General features: G+C 40.8%; 2 protein-coding genes across 6 annotated transcripts; one reads left to right on the top strand and one right to left on the bottom strand.

Moving 5' to 3' along the window:
• Positions 1 to 689: 689 nt before the first annotated feature.
• OXNAD1 (oxidoreductase NAD binding domain containing 1) lies at positions 690 to 19,606 on the bottom strand. Of its 5 annotated transcripts, none has more exons than XM_054273871.1 (10): positions 19,525 to 19,550; positions 16,583 to 16,675; positions 14,233 to 14,398; positions 13,908 to 13,971; positions 10,627 to 10,733; positions 7,038 to 7,179; positions 4,267 to 4,303; positions 4,061 to 4,161; positions 1,659 to 1,767; positions 690 to 1,038 (listed from the first exon to the last, which is right to left on the bottom strand). In XM_054273871.1, the coding sequence occupies exons 2-10, from the start codon at positions 16,671 to 16,673 to the stop codon at positions 884 to 886; spliced, it is 972 nt and encodes a 323-aa protein (XP_054129846.1). In that variant the 5' UTR covers positions 16,674 to 16,675; positions 19,525 to 19,550; the 3' UTR covers positions 690 to 883. The 5 variants fall into 5 exon arrangements, with proteins under 5 accessions (XP_054129846.1, XP_054129847.1, XP_054129845.1 ...); XM_054273872.1 differs by having other exon boundaries at positions 4,061 to 4,158; XM_054273870.1 differs by having other exon boundaries at positions 4,061 to 4,303.
• Positions 19,576 to 21,873, top strand: DPH3 (diphthamide biosynthesis 3). Its single transcript, XM_054273875.1, has 3 exons — positions 19,576 to 19,731; positions 19,831 to 19,905; positions 20,334 to 21,873. Exons 1-3 carry the CDS (start codon positions 19,624 to 19,626, stop codon positions 20,397 to 20,399), a joined length of 249 nt encoding a protein of 82 aa, XP_054129850.1. The 5' UTR covers positions 19,576 to 19,623; the 3' UTR covers positions 20,400 to 21,873.
• Positions 21,874 to 26,786: the final 4,913 nt, after the last annotated feature.

Here is a 26,786-nt window from a genome sequence, read left to right as displayed (position 1 = left end):
TTCTATGATGAGTTTTCTAAAAGTTGGACAAAGAAGGTTCATTCAGGAAGGGCTCAGGTGTTGGCCATTGCACCTAGAGGTACACTCATGCCTTGCATGACCAACCTTTCCAAGGACCTTTCTCCAGGCAGTATGTGCTGGAATCCCCTCAAGCTCTGTACTTCATGCAGCAGGACTGTGGAGATTTCCCAGCTCAGCTCTTGCTGGCCAGTGCTGCTTATGAGGACACAGCCCACGCAAGCACAATCTTGGCTGAACAACCTCAGCACAGGATACAGGTTCAGGGGAGGAATTCCTCTGAATGCTGCACTCAACACTTTCATCTCAGGGCTAAACAGGATTATGAGAAACTATCTTTCTCAACACAACTAACTTGTTTACATAAACCACATAAAAGGTGGGTTTTTTTTCTTTTGAGAAGAAGTGGCGAGAGAAGGAAGTCACAACACAGCAGCACTTCTATAAAAATAGTAAATACATTATACAGAACTGGGGGGGAAGTGTGTTGACTCAGATTCAGAGGCTGTGGCCTGAATTATCCTTACAAACACATCTGGCATTGCTGCACAACTAATTCTCACAAGTGCTGAATCAGGCACTGAAAAAGTCTTTTAAAAGCTGACTAACAGGGCAAGTATATAAAGTGAAAACATGCTGCTACCCATAAGAAAAGGCAAACCATCAAAAAACCAGAATAGTTAATGTCTTTAATATAAAATCACTTTTCTTTCCGCAAAGCAGCAGCACTGTATTACAGGTGTATTACAGATAATCATTGAGGACATCTTCATTAAAATCTTCAAAATAATTCGTAGTCCATCTCTGTACATTTTATCAAAATGCACTGGAAAAAATACTGTAATTTTCTCTTCAGCAGGTGTCACTACCACCATTTCTCAAAGAAAACATGGTTTCTAGGAACACCAATGTTAGTGAGTAGCTTGGATATAGATTCTATCATTGGAGGGGGACCACAGATGTACCATGAAGTATCATTAGATACGTGTTTCTCTAGATCCTTTTCAGATATTCTTCCCTCTGACAAAGAAAAAAAGTAGGAAATGAACAGAAATATTAATTCTGAAGTCACTTCAAAAACAGTGTCTGAAGGTTAGAAGTATTTCAAGCACTCAGTTCTTAAAAATGCCTGGCCTGTTCCAGGATAATAGGTATTGAGATTTAAGGCTTCCAAAACCATTTTTTTTCTGGAGATTTAGATCAGTGCTTGTACTTGGAATGCAGAGGGTATTAGTCACTGAAGAGAAACATGGCTTACAGACAAGTAAAATACCAAATTCACATAAAAAATAGGTATCTCTGACACAAATACAGCAGACATGGAAACATGCTGAAGTATCTCATAAGCAGTCAGCTCATGCTTCATCAATCCCACCTTAAGGAAAGTAAACAGCATTTGCTTAATAGTTTCTGGAATAAAGTCTGCAGTGGGAAATACCTATGTAAAGTTTAGGATTAACAGAGGAAAAAAAACTGCAAAGAGTTTTCTGCGAAGTGGAATAAGTACAGAGAAACTGTTTAACTCACATCTCATTTTGAAGCTTTAAATGTAAAAATGCTGAGTTATTATGCACAGCTTCATCCTGTAGGATGTAATCAAACTGGGGCTTCAGACAGGATCTCTGTACAGTGCCATTTACCTGCAATGTGTGGCTGCAGTTCTTTACAGATCTGTGAGCGCTGCTGGGTGACGTGGAAACAACATGAGATCTTTCCAGGAAACGCCTTCATCAAGCCAAGAATATTTTTCTGTAATGTTAAACACACTTGCTTACACCACAGGCCATTAAATCAAAGCAGATGTATGCACACAGTCCCAGAATGCCAGTGATTATTACTGAGAACCAAGACTTTGCATTTCAGCAGTGAGAACCTGATGGGTGTGATTCCACAGGCCTGACCTGCACACATACACAGAATTCCCACACTTGGAATGCAAATACCCTGCCAGCTATGTTAGTGCTTCTCTCCTTTTCTGACATAGATTACAATCTGTAAGATTTGGACTCAAGATCCACTTAGGTCATTTCCCAATTTCTTCCCTTTATGAATTCTCAGTATTTCCTCCTTCTACTTCCACAGGGGTTTTCCATTTAAAAAAAAACCCTTCAGTATGTCTTTACCATTAGTTAAGAACTTTTTGAATCTTGTCTGGTTTATGTGATAAGGTCACTAGACCCTTTAGTGTCTTATGTTCCCAAGTAAAACCAACTACCACGTAATGCTAATGTTATTTTTACCAGAGTAGAAAGTATAAACTCATTTTCAGTTCCTTAAGTCACAGCTGTGGTAAGTTACCACCAAACCCCTAGTGGCTTCAGTTCAAATCAGCAAAAAAAGAATATGTTAGTCAGATGCTGTAGTTAGTTCTGAAATTAAGATTTAGCTACTGTCTAGATTCTGCATTACACAGGATTTTCACTGCTAGAATAGACACTGGAAATTCTTTAAAATATTCTGAAGTAAAAATAATTTCTAGGTAGATTTGCTCATTTTATTAAGTGTTTGCTTGTTAAGTAGTTACTACACTGAGTCTGCCCTGGGTTGCTTAACAAAAAAACCCAGAAAGATTCTGGGTGTTTGCTTTGTAAAAAATCTGTTCCTGAATCCCTAAAAAGACATGGGATGAAGAGCAGCACATATTGCCACTGCTGTACAGTGTTCCACCAGCACCTCCACTACTGACTCGCTGTCTTTGTACCCCAATACTGTTGCTTCCATCATTTGCACTCAGGATATTGCCAGTGCCTCAGCCTGTGACATGAGAGCACAGTGAGGATCAGACCCCACCATGGCATCTCCCTGTGCCCTTGTCAGCCCATACACAGCTGCTCCTTCAGGGACCACATCCTCCAAACCATCAGTGATAACCCAGCAGCTCCTCCTGGAGATTGTACACATCCTGTGCTGATGTTTGTCACAACAGCATAAAGGCTGCTAGGGATTCTGTTTCCTCAGTCCTCTGCACAAAAGTGAAGAATTTTGACAGCCACATTCTGGATCTGAGGGACATGTGAAGAATGAAGGAGGGATATATTTTAAGCACTGTGCGTGACACCGTTTTCTCTTTTGTCCCAGAAGCTTTAGTGCAAAAGTTCTGGTGTCAAAAAACTGCTTAAGTGAATGCCAGGAATGTCAGCACTGGCACTGGAAAAACCTGTGCATGCTTAGAACAGACTGGAAGATCAGTAGGTGGCAAAAGGAAGAGCAGATTATTCTGCTTATAGCAACAAACAAATGACTTTTCAAAGAAAGAAAGTATATCCATATCTAGAAACATGATAGAAGTACAGAAATAAAACTAGTGATGGATCCTATACACAGTTTCTGGAATCATGACAGCTCTTCATCTTACAGTCAAAGCTTTCAATACTTAAAAAACCCATAAATTATTTTGGATGCTTCTTTACAGAAGCTGTGCTAATTTGACCCTAAGATATTGTCAATAAACCTTAATGGCTGAATGTGACATCTGATTGTTAATTGCTGAGTAAATGTTGATGAAGTACTGCAGTAAAACAAGCAGTTTTAAAAGCAGCTATAAATCCTTCATTCATACACTAGTACTTATTAGTAAGTAATATATTATCAATAAAAATCTGCCGTAATTTTAGAGAGTATTCCTTTGGATAGAATTATTCTTTTCTAGTCTTTACATTCAATACAATCTCTACTTAGACTATGTGGTTACAGAATTACAGCACTATGCAGACTATTAGTGTGTATATACATATATATGTAATCTTTAGTATACTATGATGCTCTTACAAGATCACAGTAAATTTCAGAGATACAGTAAAATTCAGGGGTAATTGACTTACCAAAATCAGTGGGAGCAGATGTGTCCAGTAACAGCCTTACTTTGTACACTGGCATAAGTAGTTAACAAAACACACAAAGGATTTGAGGCAGAAAGTGACTTTTGTCTCTGTTTCTACAGTGTCTTACACAGAAGGACTCTAGAATGTGGTAACATTGATGTACACACTAGCAGCTGAATAGCTGAGACCTGTTTTTTTTTAAAAAAGAACTTTTGATTTACCTTAAACAAGAGTTGGCTGGTGTTTTTTGCACTGTAGTACAGCTTCGCTGTTCCCAATTTGTGTCTATTTCCTTTACCCTCTTGGTATCCATGAAGATCTGCTATATGCAGCAGTATAGAAAACAATGGGTTAATTCCAACACCCCCTGCTATCAGCACTAGGTTTACTGGGGAGTCACCAGGCTGAGGATCAAAGAAGAAATCACCTCCCACTCGCAGAGCCACTTCTGAGTCAAGAGTACACTAGGATGGAAAAGAAGATATTTAATTTCAGAACTAAATGCAGAAGTTGAAATCTTACTCTTTTTGCATCCCAGTCACATGGTTTGCTGGGCTGTGATTTTTATTTTAATTGACCAGTGAAGAAAAAACAGAAGGACTGTAAAATATACACACATTTTCCAACTATCTGAAGTAATCCAGTGTCTCTAGGGATCTAGTTCTACTTTCAAAAGTTTCAGTCTTATGGTAAGGCAGGATGGTGACTCCCCCTTCCTATCCCCATAAGAGGTGAAAGAGGAACAATTCACAGTTTTCCAACAACAATGTGTGGTTGTGAAAACCCAAGCTCAACATGTGAAATCACATTTCTACCCAAAAGCAGCTTCATGCTAAAAAAGGCCTTCCTGTGAGGTCACTGAAGGTCAGAATAAGTTGCATATACAGAAAGTTTTTCCATCCCCACTCCTTAAAATTAAAAACCATTCAGAAGTAAAGCAAGTATCCACAAGAATACTTTTTGCAGAATCACTTCTGCAGTTGCAACTTCAGAGACTTAGAAGAAGAAAAATCAGGAGAAAATCTCTCTTACTCTTCACTTGTATGTGAGAAATTATTTTCTAAAGAAATGTGTCCAAGCATGTTTTTTTGATACATGGAAAACAAAAGCTGCAACAACAAAAAAATCCACTTGGGTCAGTATCTCCTTGGTAAAGCAGCAGTGCATCCTGTCTGAAGGGTGAAGCTGCAGTACAGAGAGGTCAGGTGAGTTCTTCCACATCACTGCATGCTGACAGAACAAATAAGAGCACTTGGGCCATGTACAGGTTTTAGAAGATCAAATGAAGAAGATAGGGAGACCAAGGAAGGTGGGAATGGAAGAGAGAAAAGGAAGCTATAGGAACTGCTGAAAAATTAGCTTAGAGAATGAAAACACTTCCTCCAAAGAATTCTTTTCCCAGCAGGAAACAGTAAACTGAAACAAAGGGAGCTCCATTAACCAAGGCTGCACAGACAGCTAAGGTGCAATGTGTAACAATTCCACCAGGAGCAAGGAGGAGGCCCTTGGATGCAGGTTCTGCAGAGAACACAGGGGTTCCTAAGAGAGTAAGCATGATCATTAAAAACACCCAACAACTTTCTTGCTTCTCCTAATTATTGCAGAATTATTGTCTCTCCAGCATTCATTAGCTGAAACTGATTTCTCTCTCCCTTGTGATGGACACTGCCAGCCTTTCCCACCATGTTTTACTCTGGTCTAGAGAAGCACAAATCCATGTGTGTTCCAGATCCATGTGGGCAAAGGAGGACCCAGAATATGGTACCCTTTGAGGAAATAAGCAATTTTAGGGAGAAATAATCTCACATCTGCCCCCTTAACCAGCCATAGTTCCTCAAGACTGGACATGGGATTTGGGGAGAATCTCTCTTAATAAGCAGTCTGCCAGATACTTCCGTGCTTTGGCCATGACAATGATAACAGCAAGTCAGTATACAAGAAAAAATAGTAAAATTCTGGAGTAATACCACGAGAAAGTGTTGTCCTTTAGCCAAGTTTATAGACACAGCTCAGGCAGAAAAGTGAAGCAATCAATACATCACATGGATACTTTTTAAAGAAAAGGCTACATCTTCCTCAAGTTATATAAAATACATGGTGCTAAAATTTACTATTTTATATACAGTAATTAAGAAATAAATACCTCTAAAAACACAAATACAGTGAGTAAATCAGTGCTAACTATTCCCATAACATTTTTAACCTGAGATACCAACTTCCTTTAGAACAACTTTTAAACAATTAAGCATCAGTTTTGTCACCATATATACAACATTTCTGAATTCTAGGTTGTTATTTTTTTCTGCTTGTTTCCTAAAGAAAAGCATGCACTTTTGTTCAGCTAGAAGAGTCCATGTATACCCTGGAGGTTTCTCCATGGCATCAGGTTTGATGTAGGTTACCCCTTAACTAAAGATTTATCCTATAAATCCCGCCAGAAAACTCAACAATAAAAACTGATTTACAACATCAAAAATTCTTAAATAGTTTCCAGAGACTGAAAAGAAAAAAGTTGATAGGACAGATTACTGATGAAACATGTGACTCATCTGACAAACTAAATGTGGTAAATGATAAACAAAACACCACGAGGCCAAGTCTCAGACTTTACTTTTCATACAGCAAAAACCCCAAGCCCTGTGTTATGTATTTATTACAAAAATATTGTGCATTTAAAAGAATACTATGGATATTCTGAAATGTTTTATCATTTCAGAAGAACTGATCTAAGTATCTTCCTTGGCTCCCCTTTAATAATCTCTATCTCTCTGTGATTTGTCAATGATCCCCAGTTTATCTTTACAGAAACAATCATGGATTATGGAAGGTTATCAGAGGTAACTTTGTAATGTGTAACACTGCCTGTTCTCAGGGATGTAAGTTAGAGCAGAGGTTTTTCAAAAATTCATTAATTCCAAAGGAGTGAGAACCCTTATATACACTAACTACAATATCACTTTTAAGTTCTCTGTAAGCACAAGTGGTGACAAAAGATCACAATAACCATATTTCCATATAAACATCCAATTTCAGTCCCTTATTGAACAAAAGGTTTTAAGATTTATGTTGTATCAAAAATGCTTAAAGAAGTCAATGTGAATTCTGCAGTTAATAGCACAAAGTGGTCTAAAAACACACACCACCCCCTTTACCTCAAAAAAAGAGAGCAAGCCCAATCTCCCAGTGAATTTCATTTACCTCAGTGTGAATCCAGTGAGCAGGAGGATGAGCAGTGTGCTTGACTGCCAGCTCCAGTATTCCTTCTCGTTCTAACAGGCCAGGGCTTGAACATATTGAGAATCCCCCAACTACAGATACTCCAGGAATAAAGAAATCAACCCTAAAAATAGATCAGACATGAAACTTTAAAAAAGAAGCCACAACCCCAAACATGGACAACAATAGCCAAAATAATGTGGCTGCCTTTGTTTCAATTATCTTTCCTTTACAAGATCTTCATTTCTGTAAAGTAACTTTTCAAAAAATGGAGTTCACCTTAAACAATACCATTTCCTTAGAATTATTTCCTTCTAGAACCTTGTCATCATGTTTGCTAACCTAGGTTTTCAAACCATTCTGCTTTCAGCATTGATGCCACATTTCACAACAGACTAGAATTCTAAGTGTTTAAAATCAATTATTTGCATATTAGAACAAAAACATAATTATGGTCTGATGGTTTAATTCCCACTCTTTTTGATCCCTTTGATGGGCTCTTCAATTTTCAAACATAAGACTGGCATTCTAATTTCATGGAAATTACTTTATATTAAACACTTTCTTTTCCTGAGCAGATGAAATACCTGAAACAAAACCGACAGTATGTAAAAAATTTCCCATATAAGAAGTCCACAGCTGGCAGCAGAACTGCAGCTCCCTCTGGTGGCAGATATCGCTTTCTTAGGTTATAGGAAATGGAACTGCAATAAATTCCCAGTTTTTTTCTTTCAGCTTAGAGGCAAACCATGCATGAGTTTGTACAGATAAGAAGGTAACATGTGGCTAAGCTTCTGCAATACCAGCCATTAGAGAGTATGGAAGGCAAGCCATTGCTGTATACAAACTAGAATTCAGTCCCATAGAAGTAGGGCTTTGATAAGCCTTGATGAGGCTTCCAAAGAATTCAGAAAAAAATTACAAGTTGGTTTATGATCTATCATCTGCACTCCTCTGTGTTCCATAAGTCTTTAAAAGCTTCTGCTTTCTACAGCACATAACAAAAGCACTGCATTTCACAATAAACCAAATGCCTATAAGCAGTTGTGCTGGTCCCCTTAGGAAACAGCCACACTGATAAACAATGCCGGGTACCAGAGAACCCGTATTCAATTCTAGCCTGGGTTAGGCTGGCTCAGTATTAGGTAAGTGGGGATGCAACAAGAAATACAGACTGACTGCTGCTGCACAGGTATTTTCTTTAAACAGCAAGGCTGTATTCTTCACAGACACCACAAATGCTTGAGGAAAGAGAGAAGCACTTTGAGTAGTTCACCACTTTTTGAAGGAAAAAAAAAAATCTTATCTGCATACTCCACGAAAAATTCACCCTTTGAAGAAAAAAATCTCTTTCTCTCAAAGAATGCATAGAGTGTGATATAATTTTTAACTTGATGCTTACAATATCTTGATGGTGCATAAAGATACCTGACTGCAAAAGAATGGTCTACAACCAAAAAAAATGACAAGCTTATTTCAGTGTCCTCAGTTTGCGCAGCCCCACTACCTGTGGGGCCCAGCTTTATTGACAGTCAGGCCCTGGCAGCTGAGAAAGGTTGACTCTTGAATTGCAGCCTTTATCCTGCCAAAGAACATCTCACGGTGCTGCTGAAGCTCTTTACCTCCCTCTGGTGGAAAATCATCTTCCTACTAAGATCAACTTACTTAAATTAACGAAAAATATGAGAATTTATGCTGTAAAGTAATAATTTATATTCAAGTCAAATGTTCTCCTTGGCATGTAAGGGAAACCTTATCCATGCCTGGTGGGGAAACACACACAAACATTATTGCAAAACATGTTTTTTACCTTTTTTACCATCAAACATGGTTTTTACCTTTCCCAAATACTAATGCAGATGTGTTTTTTCCCCAAGTACGTAACTATGAGAGATTTCAAAGCACAGTTTACTGTCTTATAGTGGACTAGCTTTGATGGCTTGTCTCAGCCATGTTAGGGAGGGTGAGAGGGCTCCTGAAGAAATGTGACAGCCTAAGAGAAAAGAGCAGCAAAAGGGAAAAAAGTGAAGAAAACCCACCACCAGGAGAGGCACAAATAGATGTAAACTAGAGATCTCAGGGTGCTTTTTTACTTCCTTTCTTTTAAAACCCACCTAAACCATATCTTTAAGAAATGAGTTATAATTACCCACTGCTGGAGTGAGAGATCAGAAACACTAAAATCACAAAGCTACTTCTTCAAAGTATTTGCAACATGCGTATACCTCAATGCACGTTTTAGTAAATCAAAAGGTGTAACAGCAACAAGTCTCTTCATTATTATTTGAAGTCTGATAAAGACCAGTATCTGCCAAAGTGCTTGCAAAACAAATTCACTTCTGCTTCTGAAAAACTCAATAATTAGAACATTTTCAGAAAATGTAAACATTTTAGTGACAATCTTTGACTGTAACATCTTACTATAGCAAATTCTACCAACTTAGCCTTTTCTGCTCAGGAAAATGTGTTGCTCATCAAAAAAATGCAACTTCAGTTTATAGATACAAGTACAGAGAAGTTGGGGTGTACCTTACAATAGCACTAGAACACTTTCAAGGAAAAAGAAAATGAAGAAGAGTAATTATAATTAAAGCTCTCAGTTTCCAGCATGATAATTTCAAAAACATTTTTGGAGGGTAAATGTATGTTGCAAGTACTGGCAAGAAAGAATTTAATATGAGTCACTGCACATGTGCAAAAACTGTAGCAAATTACTTCACAAACAAATTATTGCTAATCAGCATCTTGTGTTCTGGTTCTAAATTTAAAAGCCAGCATATTAACACTCCATGAGTAACATATGCTGCTAGTACCCCAGCAGCTATACTTTGATTTCAGCAAAACCACTTTCAGATGGCCAAAGCCAATAAAAAGTTTAAGAACATTTAAATGTCCATTGCCAAAAGCAACTACTCCTAGTTTTAAATTAATTTCTAAGGGGAAAAAAAAAAGTTACTGAGTGAGAGTATTTTTAACAAGGAAGGAAGACAAACATGAAAATCCACTACTTCCCTGGGAAAAAAAACAACTGTAAAATTGTTTAAACAAACAGCTAATTGTTTCAAAGGCTTGATCATTCAAGATTTTTATTTTCAAATTTGTCTATTTATATTAATATATTAATCTGACTTAACAGGCTTAATTTTCAGAGTGGAAACTTCAAGGGGAAGAAATAAACCAAAATTAAGTAATTTACAAATCCGCAGTCTCAGCTCCACTGTAAAAATAACTTGTACATAAAGACAGCCTACAGAATAAAGTGCAGTGAACTTCAAAGTACTCCTGAAGAAACAATGTAATATAATAAACCACAGGAAAGCACCAAAACACTATAACAACATTTAAAGAATATCCACTTCTGCCCTTTTAATAGTAATATTAGCATTTTTTATAACAACCGTTTAAAAATTATGCCAAATATCAGCTCTTTGACAGAGCATCCAATAAGAAAACATAGTATTATATAAACTAACAACTTTTTCCAAGGCCCAAGGATTAGAAACCTTTCACCACTTTATTATACTGGACTTTTCCTAGTAATTTCCCCCTCAAATACACCAGAAGATCTTACCATTGTCCTGCTTTGAAAGTGAAATCCTTATTTGCAATTGCCAAACGAAGCCTTTTGACCGTCTCTGATTCATTGGTGATGCCACACACTTTTGCTTGTGTAATTACCTAGCAGAAGGAAAAGAAGCCATTGCGATATGTAGATATAATTTGCAGCAAAAGCACTCAAGAAGCCATGTGGGAGACATCCATCACTTCCCATGTAACCCATGGCATTTCATTACCTACAGCACCAATATCTTTCACTGAGGTGATGAAACAAAAATAGATCTATCCCTGGAAGTGTTCAAGGCTAGGCTGGATGCGGCCCTGAGCCACCTGGTTCAGGGAAAGGTGTCCCTGCCCATGGCAGGAGTTTGGAACTGCATGATCTTTAAGGTCCCTTCAAGCCCAAACCATTCTATGATTCACTTAAATAGTCATTGAATGGAGAGCAGACTTTTTCTAAGACTCTAAACAAACTTACTTTAGCTCAGCTGAAGAGAACATAGCTCTAAGGAGAGGGGATTGCTAGTTATCACTGAGCAGATTCTTCAGACATCTACACAAGACACACACTCCTGCATCCTCCAGCAACAAAGTAAAAAGATCTCTGATATAAAGAAAAAAGACTTGTAAAAAATCAGTTGCAGATGAAGTCCCAGGGACACTTCTGGATCTAGATTAATTTAAGTAATTAAGTGCATTACTGAAAGATTATGCATTAATGTTAATGCATCAATGAAAGAAAACCAACAAGCCTTGTGTCACTGCATTTATCCCCTACACCCCCATCTCACCACAGGAATGCCAAGACACAAGGTCTCATGGCTGGTTACCAGAGCAGATTTTGTTTGGCAGCCACATGGGAGGGGATGTCAGAGCCATAGTTAATATTACTTTTAGGGAGTTTTAAAAAAGATGAAAAATGAAAAGCCAAGTTTGCAAAAAGAACCATTGGGGATGAGTACCCTACTTAAATTCTTTGATGCCCATTTGTGCAACATGGATTTTCATCCCCTCCCTACCCTTCCTTTTCAGGTGTTTTGGACTATGAATATTAACCTTTTTTCCTCTACAAAGAAAGCAATGCCCTCAGTATTTCCTTCACAGAGCAATACACAGATTTTACTGTTAAAAATGCTGATGTCACTTACCACACAAGGAAATACTCAAAATACCACCACAACTCTACCATTTATCATTTGTCTAAGATCAAACAGATCAAAAAAATTTTCGCTTTAAGCAACTGCTGTAATTTAAAACATATGCCAGGAAATTAATTTATTCTTAAAGCAACATCTGAACATGTTCCCTGTCCCATTAAACAGCAGGACATTTGCTAATTTAAAATGAAGTAAAATGGATTCCTGTTCCACTTTAGCAGACAGTATTAAATGAGGAATGCAGTCAAAGTTAACAAGAGAGATGTCAGATACATGACTTCAGTGGTTGTTCTGATGCAGAAGTGCAAGAAAAGGACATTAAATTTGGACTTCTTCATTCCCTTCTTTACTCTTCAGTGCCCTCCTTAATTCATTATTTGGCTAAGAGCTGCAAGAGTACTTGAAATTTAATTCTTAATTGGTATAAAGTTATTTCAAAAATTAAATTGGAGTCAGGGTGATCAAAGACATTCAGCCAGTATTTTGGACCATCACAAGGGTGTCCAACTGGTCACAGCAAGGCTGCAGTGAGAGGAGGGCACAGGACTCTGGATTTTGCAGCTGTATTTCAAGAAAGCATTAGTCACTTTTCCTTGCCCTGGTCCTTCACATTATCACTCTTCAACAGGCAATGTTCTGTAGCATTCACAGTAATGCAACACAGATTTATGATTCTTTCATCTTTTACAGGACTGAAATGGCCAAATAAGGCAATATTGGCTGAGGGAAGCCAACTGCTGATTATATGGAATTTAAAACCAAGCAGAGTATTTTAAAGTGGTCAGAAACAAAGCAACAAAGAATAAATCAAGCATTAAGAAAAGAAACAGCATAATCCTCTGATATGCAGAGAATGTGCAGTAGCAGGAACTGAGCCTTGCTCTTTCACCTATCTCATACAGCTTCCTTCTCTTTCTTGTGCCTTACAGTTCCCTGCACCAACCCTGAGCTTCCAACACCTCACAAGGATCCATTTTCCATGTATTTTTCAAGTACTGACATTGAGCAGAGAAAGGAAGCAAGCCAAACAATAAATATAAAGAATCCCCATGGCTGCACCACTCAGAAATGCCATCATTTTTTTCATATCAGAAGCAAAAGAGAAAATGCATTGGTCTGTGCTTGTCTCTACATCCATTTTTTTTGAGGTAAACAGGATCCACCAGAGCAGCTGATGTCCACAAGCAGCACTGATCTGTACTCAGGGAAGAGCTGGCATTAGTGGGAATAGCTGAGGCACAGCTCTGTGCCTCCCAAAGCTGGTGACAGCTCTGGTGACAGGCAGAACCAGGCTGCACTTGTCTCATCCATCCACAGCCCAGGTCAGACAGGGCTGAATCTTCTCTCTCAGGAGTTACCTACATATCCCCTGCACTCAGCTTCCTCTTGGGAAAAATGTGATTAATTCTCCACTACAGTTAGGGAAAAACAGCAGAGAAGGATTTCATGTACACACACTGACAGATGTGTGGTGAGTTTCCATCTGTGTGCATCCACTTCAGCTTATTACAGAAAGGAAATATCTGTGTGAAATACAAGAGCATGTTCCCCCCTGAACATTATGAAAAAGAATACTTGCTGCTCAAAACTGAGATCCAGAATAAGCCCTTCTGGATTTGATGGAGAACAATGCTTTATCTTCCTTGTATTTATGAATTAAACTAGATAAAACTGAAGATCTTTTATCATCTCTCCCTTCAAAATGTCTACACTTTTTGCCTTTACTCCTATGTTATAAAGGACATTTTCCACATTTTAAAATCTCAAGCCTGAACCACAAGTGTATAAATCCATAAAAATCTGAGAAGTCATTTTAGAAATGAGGGATAACCACGTGCTTTCATTACTTATTATAATCCATAGTTGGCCAGAAATCTATTAAGTTTCTTATCCAACATAAAGTAAACAGCATCATATCACTGAAAAACTTAAAAACTCATTACATTTCACCCACTGAGCACTAAATATGCTAATTTTATAGCAGTAACAAATATAAAAAAATGAGGAGAAAAAGAAGAAAACCAGACTCCAGCAGAAGGCAAAATGGAGCCTAAAAATTGAATACTATTTTCCAATATAATTATCCTTGCAGCATAAAAATTAAAATTACTTGCATCCTAAAGAACAGAACACTAACCTCCTGTCGAAAATTATTTGCTGTCCTCTCTAGATGATCCATTTTCCTTTTTGATTTGATTGTGCTGCAAGAAAAAGCAAACAAAGATAATTGTCATTTTGACAGCTGTGCTACTGTCCCTTACTGATATGAATTTCTATTAACATAATAATTTACCAGTGTAATCCAGACTACAGATGACACAAATCTAAATAAGAATTAAATACAAATATATAATTGGGAGTTAGATTAAGCATTTATAGGCCTGTAGTAATTTGTCAGTTTGATTTTGAGAGTGTTACCATGGCATTCTCTTTAAAAAACCCCAAGGAAGTGGATAACCTACCCGTTGCCCGTGCAGTAACAAACAGCAGAGTGTCTCAACACCCCCAATGGAGAATGAGAGGGAAAAATCCTGCTCTGAGCACCTCTCAGTAATTGAGGAACAGTGCAACCCACATAAATAGTAGCATGAGCCATGATGATCAGGCAGTCTTCAGAATCACTGGTTCCTGAAAAAAAATCGTAAATATTTGTTAAATGAAGCATTCAGTGTTTGAAATGGCTTATTTCCAGCTTTTATGTCCCTTAAATCAGAAAAGCCAAAGCCCAGCTGGAGCTAAAACTAGCAACCAAGTATAATGAGAGGGAATTTTAAAAGTATGAAAGTTCATAAACAAGTGAAAATGTGCAGCCATCGGATGAAGGGATGTTATGCCCACTCCCAGAGAGTAAAGTGAGGTTCTGGTTAATGGATTCCTTGGGGCAGAGGACAGTGAAATGACACTGAATGACTGGTGTTTATATATATATATATATATACACACACATATATGTATAATGCAAGTTTGTTTTAGAACAATTTGGTTGTAGTGAAAATGAGGTACAGAGCCCTTTTAATTATTATCTATAGAAATGAAACAATATAAAAGTATAAAAGAACCACTTAAGAAAATATATAAGGAAAAGAAAGGAAGAAAAAGAAAGGATAAGAAAAGACATCACCAACCATGGTGGAAAGATATCACCAACCATGGATCCAGTGACAAGAACTGACTGTTGCAATTTCACTTAGCCAAAGTGATGACTGGACATTTGATCCATAAGGGTGAGGGATGACCACAAAACATAGATTTCAATGGGTTCAGTCTGTTCAGGTTCAGGTGGGAACACCCAGGCACCTCCCTGGGTGAGTTTTACCCTGTCTGTTCCAACACTGGGGATCATGTGCAGTGGTCTGGGGAAGGCCCCAGAAATGGGTCTGGGGGCACTTTGGGGTCTTTGATGGGTCATGTCACCCTCTAAGCCATGCCAGCTGCCTCTCATGGCAGTAAACCTGAGCCAGGTCTGCCCCCAGGAAGGGATGAACACCCTCAGGCCCAGCTGGGAACACAAGTGGCCTGATCCCTTCCCTGGGAGGGGAGAGTTACAGCTGGCCCAGCTGTGTGAGGGGGGGACTCTGGCAGGACAATCAGCACTATCCCACCTCGGCAGCACCTGCTTCCCACTGGCCTTTTCCCTCATCTGGCTCAAACCCAGCTGGTTGCTAAACCAAGGTCAGTTTGTTGTGGTCATCCTCTGGTGGTGGTGCTCACCCTCCCTGCACCTGGGCTGCTCTTATGCAGATCAGAGCATTCCCAGCACACACCCAAACCTCTCCTCCTTCAGTCCAGGGTACAAACCTGGCCTCAGCACAGCCCTGTAGCTTTTCCAAATGGGCAATTGCTTGAGCCATTAACCATCAATGTCTCAGTATCTCACAAGGGGAGGACCTTGTCAGAGATGACATGGAAAAGGCTGAAGTACTCAACATTCCCTTTGCCTCAGTCTTTACAGACAAAGCCTGCACCCAGACCCCTGTTTGTAGCAGTGGTGGTTGGGAAGCAGAGGGATAACCAGGAGCAGGGCCAGCACCTGCTGAGAGATGCTGGATGCACTCGGATGCACAGAGCCAGATGGGTTACACTCAAGGTTGCTAAGAGACACAGCTGACATGCTTGTCAGGCAAGTGTCTATTACCCCTGAAAAACACTTATCACACAGTCTCCAACTGACAGGGAAAAGACTTACACCTGCTCATTTTTTAAGAGAGGCAAAAGCAATGCTTACATCCAGTCAGCACCATCCCAGTACCTGGAAAAATGCTCAGAGCTTGTCCCCTAAGCTGGGTGAAAGCTAAGAAAGCAATCAGTAAGATGTGACTCAGATTTACCAGGGCCAGGTTATGTTTAATAAACCTGAAGAGCTATGGTGATGAAAGGTCTGGTCACACAGCTAAGGGGACAGGATGCAGCACACCTTGAGTGTCCTGTGGCTCCTGGCACCAGCCCCTGCAGCACACACACATCAGTAAGCCAAGACCAGATGGGTGGTTGGAGGAGCTGAAAACTTGTCTGGCAGACAGAAGTGAAGACTTGATGGCTTCAAGTTTGCCTCACCTGTTGGCTAGAACAGTAAGAGTACCCTGGGGCTGACAGAGGTCAATACATTTGTCACTAACTTGGATGATGAGACAGAAGGTGTCCTGTTCATGGCATGGCCACTGGAACTGGATGATATTTGAGGTTCTCTCTGGGCCATTCTATGATCAGCAAACTTGTGGATGATACTAGATTAGAACAGCAGAGCTCCCCTTCAAAGGGGAACTGAGAAACTGCAGGGCTGGAAAGCAGAAATGTCATGACAGAGGTCAATACCTGGGACTGGCTTACTCCAGTGTGAACAAGTGTCCTGCTCCAAGCACGAATTCTGACTGGAGGATGCTGAGAGGTGCCTTCCAGCCAGCATATCTGTGATTTTAAATGTTCAAACAATATTCGTGTAGGAAAGATCAAACACTGACTTTCCCTTTCTAGTGGTAAAGAAAAGGTTCTGGGTGGAGAATTTTATAAACTTTAAACCTGTTTGTTCACAGGCTTCTTTAAAATGACATTAATCCCGCACACTTCCATGTACCCCACATAATACATCTCTAAAGAGTGAAGAAAGTGGAGGACACTCACATGCATGCAGTAGAAACACAGTGTGAAGCTTCAAAACCACACATTCAAACAGCTATGACAGAGAAAGCTGAACTGATATGCACAACATTCAAGGTTAGTCAGAACTACCCTTCAAGTGTAGGAACAGGTTCATAGAGAGCCAAGAGATATTTCTCATTCCTTGTAAATCTGCCTTTATTTATCCTAAAATGGATTAGCATAACTCTCTATTATAAATCAATCACCTATAAAATTATATTTATTCTCATGATGCAGTCCACTGCTTCTTTAAATCATTAGTATTTTACTTTCATTTAAATATTGTTCTGTGCATTCTTTTAAGGCATGTAATTTATTTTCAAATTGTTTTTCATTTCTAATCCCTTGAAATGGCACTGATCCAGCTTGTTGATAACTAATCAGGCCAATACTCTCTAGGATTTCACTAACAGCTGCACTGGCTGGTCACTTAGTAATCTGTCCTGTTTGTAGTTTTGTATGAATGAAGGCAGAATTTCCACAAATTAGGCTGCTCAGAAATGGAATACATCTACAGTCACTACTCAAAATGCCCATTTTCAAGCATAAGAAATACTTCCTGCAGCTTTTAACTGTCCATAATTTTTAATAGTTTTACAGCATTTAATTCCACAGCATCTTGCAACTTTTAAAAATGAAATTACTGAAAAGTCTTCTACCCCCAGGGAGCAAAATTACTTTAACATTTTTTTCCACAACATCACAGACTTAAAGTGTACTTAAGTGTTTAAGCAAAACATCAACATACTTTGTTAAAACAAAAACACTTTCTACATCAAATGTGTAGACACTATTGATAACAAAATTGTTAACAATCTCAAATATTTTAGGAGAACAAAATACACATCTAATGAAGTCCCATTCCTCTACCTTGGCATATTATCTGTTAACCCAGAGTGCTCAAAAATCAGTTTCTCAAATTCATGAGATCACTTTATGATCTGGAATCTTTCACATAGCACATCATGGGTATAGACACCTACATCTCCAACCAATCTATAGTTCAATATCAATACATAATATTGGAAACAAAAGAAATGTCAGCCTAATTTTATAGTCACAGCTGAAAGACCCTATTGATACAACTGCTTGAAGGCTGAGTCTCTATCCTAAATTAGAAATAACTCTTGAACCATAGTTCAAGAAACTTGCTCCATTTTTACTATCATCACTTTCCAATAATGAAAAACACAATAAAAATAATTTGCAATTTTTACTCTGCAACCAATAAATTCCTAATTGTCTTTTAATGAGTCCTGGTTCTCCCCTACCACATACAAGCGTGACTCATGCCATTACAAATTGTGAACAGCTTTTCCCCCATCTGTCACCTCTGTGATTTTTCACTCATCCAGCTCTTTGGCAATTCCCTGCCCTCCATGAAAGCACTGTGCTTCAGCTTCCCAGGCTCCTGTCAGGTGGGATGTCCTCCCTTTATTGTCACCTTACCCAAGCCAGTACAGGAACAGCCACTCCAAACACCCTCTTTTTTCACAATGGTTGGAAGGGACCACAGTGGGTCATATAGTCCAACCTCCCTGCTAGCAGAGCCAATTGAGAGCACAGGGCACAAGGCTGCATCCAGGTGGTTCTGGAATACCTCCAGTGAGAGAGCCTCCAGTACTTCTGGGCAATCTGTTCCAGTGCCTGGTCACTCACACAGTAAATAAGTTCTTCTTTACATTCAGGTGGAGCTTCAGTTTCTGTCCACTGCCTCTTGTCCTAGTGGTTGGCACCCCCAAGAAGAGCCTGACTCCATCCTCTTGGCACCCACCCTTTACATATTTTTATAAACCTCTTTTGCTCCACGGAATGAAACCAGCACTACTTTTCATGACTTCTTCCTCCTCACTTAAAACCAAAGAGCCATTCATTCTCCATTCCCCTCTGATCCACTGGCCCTGGGTTACTATCTGTTGAGATATATCTCTGCTTCTCTTCTGTCCCACAATCCCACGTCACTATCTGAAGGGAGAACTACTTCTAGTTCACCCACATCACACTTAAATGCAAATTACGAGGTAGGTTAATGCAAGAGAGTGCAGAGGCGGGCAGCAAGGGTACTGAAGCAAGCAGCACAGGAAGCCTTTTTGCAAAAGCTATCTCTCAGTAAAACACTCCTTTAGACAAACAGACCTTCCTGCAAAAGCAATGAAAGAAACCAAGGTTTTCCCCCTTTTCCCGGGACTGAGGGGAACACGGTGAGCGCCGGGAGGAGGCGGGTGAGGTGGGGAAGAGGCGGCGGCAGCCTGTGCCCAGCTGGGGCGGGGCGGCACTTGAGGCGGCCAAGGGGCACGGGAAGCACACGGCTAAGGGGCAGGGCAGGGACAAGGACAAGGTCGCAGCAGTGCCCGGCCGTTCCCCCACAGCCCCTGGGATCGCCGGGCAAGACGCCAGGGCTGGAAGCGGCAGCGCCATCGGCCGCAGAGGGCGGCCCGGCCACCGCTTCCGAGCGGCGTGCGGGGCTCCCGCCGTGAGGGAAGGGCGAGCCGGGAGGACGCGAACGCGCTGCCCCTCAGCCCGCCGCCCCTCACCCTCCCGTCCCCCCACTCCCTCCTCCTCCCCAGCCGGCCCTCCCCGGGATCCGGGATCCCCGGCCCGCTCCCCACCACCCCTACCCGCCGCCGCATCCCGTCACGGGCAGCGCCGCCCTCGTGCCCCGTCAGGCGCCGCCTCTTCCCGTCCGCCCCGGCCCGGCTCCGCCGCTCCCCGGCGGCATGGCCGTGTTTCACGACGAGGTGGAGATCGAGGACTTCGAGTACGACGAGGAGACCGGGACCTACAGCTACCCGTGCCCCTGCGGGGACCGATTCCTCATCACGCGGGTGAGGGGCGGCCGGGCGGGGCTGGGGGGCAGAACGGGGTGGTGCGGCCCGGGGCCGGGCAGGCGGCGGGGCCTGACCGCTCTCCCGGCGCTTTTGCAGGAGGACCTGGAGAACGGGGAGGACGTGGCCACCTGCCCCAGCTGCTCCCTGATCCTGCGCGTCATTTACGACCAGGTGGGTGCGGAGGGAGGGCGGTCGGACGCGGTTCCAGCCGGGTCCCTCCGAGGCCCGGTTCGCCGCCCCGCGCGGGAAGCGCCGGGCAGCGTTTAGAAATGCCTGGTTTGGAGCTACATCTGCTGCCTGGTCTCTCGATTTTCTGATCTCCTGCTGCCGTGTTTGGGCTTATAAAGACGCGTCTACCTGGGTGGGCTTGGGGTAGGATACAGAGGGGATGAAATCACTGATGTGAAGATCTCCTGTGGCTGACTCCAGCAGCCCTGGCAGCTTTTCTCACCTCGTGACCACGTTGCGGCTTTTATGTTTTGGGAGACAAATTCATGCTATAATCACTCTGTTTTCCAGCCTGGGTGTATGTCGTGGTGTTTGTGAGGTAGGATCCAAAACCAATGTAAATCGCCTAAATCCCTGCTTGCTGTCTTTAGGAGCAGTTCATGCGGGATGAAGTCGTGGCAGAACCTTTGCCAAACAAGGAATTGGTCAAGTGCTGATGAATGCATCGTGGACTGTGCTGCTTTGGGATGAGAAAGTATGGGCATGGTGGCTGCAGAAAGACTTGTGGTTCTCCTTCTGGAAGTGTGTGTTGCTGTGGGATACAAGTGCAATAATTGTCTGTCTTCTTAACAAAAGTGAGAGTTTGCTGGGACATTAAACACATGAATGCATTTTGTTCCAAAGGGTTATACTTTAAAAAAATATATAAGTTGCTTTATGTATTCCAGAAGACTTGAGGATTATGATCCTGATTTACAGCAAGTCAGTATACAGAAGAAGAGTGTGGAGTCGGGAAATTAAAACACTTAGTCTAGCAATGGCTTCTTAGCCTATGGAGAAAAGCAGGCTTTATGTGGGTATGTGCAAGTGTGAAATGGCACAGAGAGCTGAAATGCTGGGTGGCCAGGTTTAGGAGTCCATAGGACACAATGCCACTCAGAGTTAACACAGTGCAGTTTCTCCCAGCATGTGGGTTCGAGTACCTCTAGCCCATACTGATTATGGGCAGGAAACAAGAGACCCAGAGCCAACACTTACCCAGTGTTGGCAAATTGTCTTTACTCCTGTAAATGCAGGGAAGGTGCAGTTGTCTATCTGCAGTGGGGGCAACACTTGAATTGGGGCAGATTTGTTTCTTAAATTGCTTCTAAAGTTGCTTTGAAAGAACATTGTTGGTAGTTGTTACCAAATGGGTCTGACATAACAGTGATACACTTTTGAGAGGGTTGTGTGTAATGGAGTCAACCTTATTTGTACCCCTGCACAGCTGCTGATGTGCAGGGCTGGAACTTGAACTTGGTTTGTATTTTACCCCTATATTCTCAACAACTTTGTGATTTGACTGTTGCAGAAGTATAAAATGAGCTGCAGTTCTTTGTGCCATTTGTAGTAAATTTCTCAGCCCTTCTTTATTAGGTTCTGTCACATCCTGGATAGGAGATGGATACATTTCACTTAATTAAAAAAGGCATTTTTCAGGGTAGAAAAGAGTCATGAAAACATAGTCCACATTGATTCCAAGACTGCCTCTTGAATTACAAGCCACTGCACTTGAATATTTACCTAAAATTGTCTTCATTCCTCTGTTTTAATAGGATTTGACATCAGTGAAGTTAAATTTGGGGGAAAGTACCTGTAAAGAGTGTATGTGGCTGTTTTGCTCCAGGCACTAAAGATAAGCAAATTTTATTGGATTCTTGCATTTAATTATTTTTGTTGTTACTGCATTCTGTGAATGTTGAAGATGAAGTTACTTTAAGAAAAGGAGAGGAAAAAACCCCTACATCTCGTTGGAAGTTTTGAATGCAGTAAGCACAACCCAGAGTGTTTCCATGCCTAAACCAGGAGGTGGCACTCGTGTTCCTTTGACATTCGTGCTTAAAAAAAATAAATGTTGTGGTACTTTGGTTAGCTATGCCTCATCAAATATTTATTTTGACTATTTAAATAAAGATGTTTAAGATTCCATAAGTGGTTATAATGGGCCATTACTTATTCTGTTTCTGCACCAGCCATAATGATTTCCAGAGGTCTTGAGTTGCTGCTGCTGGGGTGATGGTAGTGGAGGTTTTTCACATTGGTTAATAAAAATCATTTCAATCTATCAGTAGATGCTGTAAAGCAAACTGACAGGAGCCCTACCTAAGCCCCTGTTCAGATTTCTACTGCATAAATACCTTCATGATTTTTCCACAAATATTCTACATAAAAGGGATTGTAGCAATTTTCAAATGCCACACCAGGGAACGTATGCTCTGATCTAAGGCATCAAAGTAAGTTGCCTTCTTATCTTAAGTATATCATCTCTAAAAGTACATAGATTTTTAAGAAATCATTGACCAGATTTTGTTATATAATGAAGGTCAGGCCCTTTCTGACTTGGGAAACGTGTGTAAAGGATTATTTGTACTCTATATGGTTACATTCCAGCATGGTTGTAAAAAGAGTTTATCAATTGAATTTTACTTGGCAGGTGCCAAGTAAACATGGCGTGTAACAAGTTTTTAATTGATTCTTACTAGTGTTTTCCACTCATCTGAAATACAGGTAATGGCTTTTTAAAAGTAATTTTAGCAGAATTAATTTGTTCATTACATCAGTGGGGACTGTCAGGGCTTGAAGTTTCTTGCCTGCTCTGAGTAGGGTCCAAGTTGTGGAATGCAATTTACATGCACATTAAAATTACTTGATCACACAGTGTATGTGTCAAAGCTTTAACAAAGTGTGTTTGCATACCTATGTGGTTTTTACTGTGTATGTATCCAAATGAGGTTTGCTCTTCTGGAGAGTTCTTTGCAGCATAAAAACAGAAAGATGTTGTGGCCAGACTGTTAGAAGGATGTGCCACATTTGCCCACTTAAATTACTTCCAACTCTTGTCTCCTTGCACGATCTCAAGACAGTAGTTGACATCCCCTCCCCAAAAAGGAGGCAAGACAAGGATGGGTGTCATGTTTCTCTCTTTTTGTTGCCCCTTGAGAATCTGAGAGAGACACTTAAAAACTGTTGAGCTATTCTGTTGTTTTCCCTTCTGCTCTGCAGAGAGTTCTGCAGCAAGAATTCATCCTTCATGAAAGTTCAGCATTGCTAAAGCCAAATGATTGCCCACTTTTGTCTTTTGTTAACTTGTAAGAAGCTTTTGATTCCAGTGATTGCAGTCATCTTTTTAAAATATTCTTTGATAGTGTGTCATTCCAGAACAGCAGTCAGGGCAGTGTGAGTAAGCCATCAGAAATGTCCCTTGTCAGGAATTCAGTCACAAGTTTCCTCACAGCGCAGCAGGCTCTGGCCCCTCACGCATTACTTGTGTATTACATGCTCTTACAAACCAGTAGCTCACTTTTTTTTCTCAAGAGGCAATTGTGTAGGACACAAAGAAGTCTTGTTTGCTGCTTGTATCTGACAGACAGATTGATTGATTATGTGTTTGATTAGGTCCGTGGGTCTGCACTGAGGAGGCCAGTGTGGTGCAAACAGCATCACGTGAATGTTAATGGAATAATTCATACTTGGTAGAGGCTAGAGAGGGTGGAACAATTTATGGGCAATTCCAGATACTCAAGCTGTGAAATTTCTCATACTGTTGAACACCTCTGAACTCCTGTGTAACAGTGAGAACGAGCAATACACTGTTGCCACAATTTTATGGGAAGAAATGGTAGATAATTTGCTCTTCATTAAACTAAAGAGGCTTAGCCTCCCTGATCTGTCAGATTCTTGTTTGCATTTCAAAGAAACTCTCTGAGAAGGTCATGTACTTTTGGCTCATTGTGCTTGTATATCAGTGGTGTACATGATTAGTTTTGAATAGTTGCTTCAGAAGTCTGTGACACAGACCCTCCAAGAGCTGAGGTCATTAGGCCAGTAATTTTGCTGTTGCACTTGTTTCATTGTCCATATATCAGGGAAGTCCTGGTGTCCCAGAGGACCCTTTCTAAGCACCTTGACATACCTTCTCTCCATCACAGTTTTTAATTATGATTCTCAGCACCTGCCAAAAAAAACCCCCAGGTGTTCCTTGCAGAGGGACAGAATTAAAGATCATTACATAGATTACCACCAAGAAGCAGATACTGATTAATTTCAAATAAACTGGCACAAATTTCATGTAAGTTAGTGAACTGACAACTATGTATTGTCACAAAGACAAGCAGTTTCTGCATGTTCCATCTCCATCTCTTCTATTCCAATTTAACACTCAGATCATGCTAACTGTAGGGATAGGTATTTGTTACACTGAAAACTTGAAATGTTTTTGAAATAGGGTTTATCAAGGTATTTGGTGCAGTAGTTAAAGCTTGCCATGAATTTTCTCCTAGCAGTTCCATGTGGATTGCTTTGATTCTACTTCATGGTAACTTAAAATGCTAATTTCTTAATGTCTCTCCATGGCATGGAGGAGACAGACAGCATCCTGTGGAGATGCTGGGCTCATCAGCCCTGAAACTGGTCAGACCTGTTGAGTGACAGAAGCAGCAACTGACAGAAGCTGTGCCAAGAGGGAGAGCAGCTGTCACAGTGTCACCTGTGCTCAGGGAGGAAGTGGGTCAAAAGGGACCAACCAAAAGGGTGGAGCAACCTTCCCACCTTAAGTGACCCATCATCACTCCTTCCCTCCCCTTGCTGTCACCATTTTGAGCTGTTTGCACACCAGGTCACCTCTCAAATTCTTGGCAGCTCACCAGTCCAGCACAGGTTTCCTGTCATGTGGAAAGTCACTGCTGTGCCATTGACCCTGTGAGTGAGTGCAGCCAGCCAAGAGAAGCTCGCTCCGAAGGCACAGTGGTGTGCAAAGGTCAGAGCAGAGCTGCCCCATCCAGGAGGGGTCATTTTTTATTTCTATGTCAAAACAGAGATCTTTATCTTGTTGTTTGAATGCTGAAGCTGTTGCTTTAGGGAAAGATCCAGCTATGAAGACTAAGGGTAAAATCAACAGGAGCTGGCAGTAAGTCACTTCTGTGACTTATTCAGGCCCTTTCCTGCTCCATAGCAAATGGTTTTATTTTGGTCTCAGTTGTCCTTCTGGAGAAGTCAGAGGACAACTTTTTGTTACATTCAGTACTTCAAGTAAAAGATTTCCATCCACGGGAGCACTAAATAGCTGCACCACTTCTTAGCATGTTCTTTATATATGTAGTCCTGTGGTGTTTACACAAAATACAAATTTCTGGTATACTTTTAGTAACAATTACTATTTCACACTGCCTAGAAAAAGTTACTGTTTTCAAGGGAGGGTTTTTTTTCTTTTCCAAATATTTTGAAAAAGATATTAACAGTTTTTATTTCTGCATGTCTTTTAGTAGGTCTGTTGATCCTTTTCATGAAAATTGTGTACCTATGCAATGCAATACCATCTTAAGGTATTTGGTTTTAGACAATAGCAAGACTGCAGCATAAATTAATCATTTTTATCACTATAATGGATTAGAACTGATTTTGTAGCCTGTAATGTGTTTTAAGGTTATTGTTAATTTAATTACAAAAAAAATAGTGGATAAAATATGAGCCCCTACTTATCCTACTTTTTCACTTATTAGGGTAGAACACATTTGACTTTTATATTATGTAGCATCTTCTGTGGCCCCAGTGCACTGCACAGGTGTTCCCACATTGATGGATTCTGGCATACATCCCTTAGCTAGAACCAGATTTTGAATTTAGATATGTCAACAGTCCAGAGGCAGAAATCCAGGCAAAACACCTGTCAGTCTCACAGTCCCTTTCTTGCAGAACTTGCAAGAGGGTCATTTCAGGGCCAGTAAGGAAAGCTCCTGTCCTGGAGGCTGAGCTGAGCTGTGGCAGCAAAATATGCCAGTGCATCAGAGCAGGACTGACTGTCCCAGGGCAGACCAAGGGGCTTCATCCCATCCCCAGCACTGCCCAGCAGCTGCTGAAGAGTCCATGGCCAGGGCAAGCCTTTGGGGATACTTCCCTACAACCCTCCCACACAACCTGAAAGTCACAGACTTCTTGAGACTGATGCATTGTTGTTAAATACCATGAACAATATATATTTTCCCATGAATTTGTCTAATCACTTTTTGAATCCACATCACAAAGTCCACTGCATCCCCTGGAAAGGAATTGCCCAAGTGAAGTGTGCCTTATGAAGAGACATGTCACTCTGTTTCTATTGAACCCATTGCATTGGGGTTCATTTAAAGACATCTTTTGGATAGGAGGAGACAGTTTTCTGCTTTCAGCTCTCTAGCCTGCTGAGGACTGTTAAGATTTTTTTTTCTTCTTTTTCTGCACCATTTTTGAAAGGGAAATAGGAACTGTGCACAGTTCTAGACATGGATGCATTATGCATACATTTGCATAGTAATATTTGTTCTCTATTCTGCTCTCTATTCTCCAAAAATTCCTAACGTGATGTTGTTGTTTGACATTTGGTGAGCACTGGGCTGACATTATCTTAGAACTTACATTTAGTTAAGGAAATAAGTTTTTAGAGTGTAAGCCTTAGAATAACCTTGTCTTTATCCTCCTGTCTCTTCCTCGTGGCCTGGGTGGTTTTTAGAAGATGAGGTGATCTAAGGGACTGTGGATTCAGGCAGTTTCCTGCTACTCCCTCCCACAACCTCCTATCAGCAGCTGATGAAGGTGTGCAAGCTCTATGCACTTTGGTAGGACTGTCCAAGACTGGTTTATGTCCACTCCTCCCATCATTTAGCTGGCTTCATTTGTTTAATTTTGTAAGGTGTTACTTCCCTTGCATGTTCATTTTATTTAGCCCTATTGCACTTCTTACATGACTTCATCTCTTCCTTCAAAGCTGCATCTGTGTGCCTCTCGTATTTCCTTGTCTTTGCTACAGTGGCTTTTCTGAGGGATATCTGAGTTTTCTGGGCAGTGAAGCCTTTTATTTGAGTTAATGCAGT

The sequence above is a fragment of the Melozone crissalis genome, unplaced genomic scaffold, assembly GCF_028551555.1.
Source record: "Melozone crissalis strain CALT ecotype California unplaced genomic scaffold, PUWL_Pcris_2 ptg000016l_1, whole genome shotgun sequence".
Lineage (NCBI taxonomy): Eukaryota > Metazoa > Chordata > Aves > Passeriformes > Passerellidae > Melozone > Melozone crissalis.
This window is presented reverse-complemented; position numbering and strand designations above follow the sequence as displayed.

Bases quoted from the DNA above. Each gene is read 5' to 3' on its own strand.
- OXNAD1 (XM_054273870.1), bottom strand. From the start codon at position 16,673: ATGCTGGCTGGAAGGCACCTCTCAGCATCCTCCAGTCAGAATTCGTGC. The intron at 14,399-16,582 runs GTATTGACCTCT...ATTTTTTTTCAG, and splicing joins CTGGAGTAAGCCAGTCCCAG to GAACCAGTGATTCTGAAGAC. The intron at 13,972-14,232 runs GTAGGTTATCCA...TTTTTCTTGCAG, and splicing joins TGTTACTGCACGGGCAACGG to CACAATCAAATCAAAAAGGA.
- DPH3 (XM_054273875.1), top strand. From the start codon at position 19,624: ATGGCCGTGTTTCACGACGAGGTGGAGATCGAGGACTTCGAGTACGAC. The intron at 19,732-19,830 runs GTGAGGGGCGGC...GCGCTTTTGCAG, and splicing joins ACCGATTCCTCATCACGCGG to GAGGACCTGGAGAACGGGGA. The intron at 19,906-20,333 runs GTGGGTGCGGAG...TGCTGTCTTTAG, and splicing joins TGCGCGTCATTTACGACCAG to GAGCAGTTCATGCGGGATGA.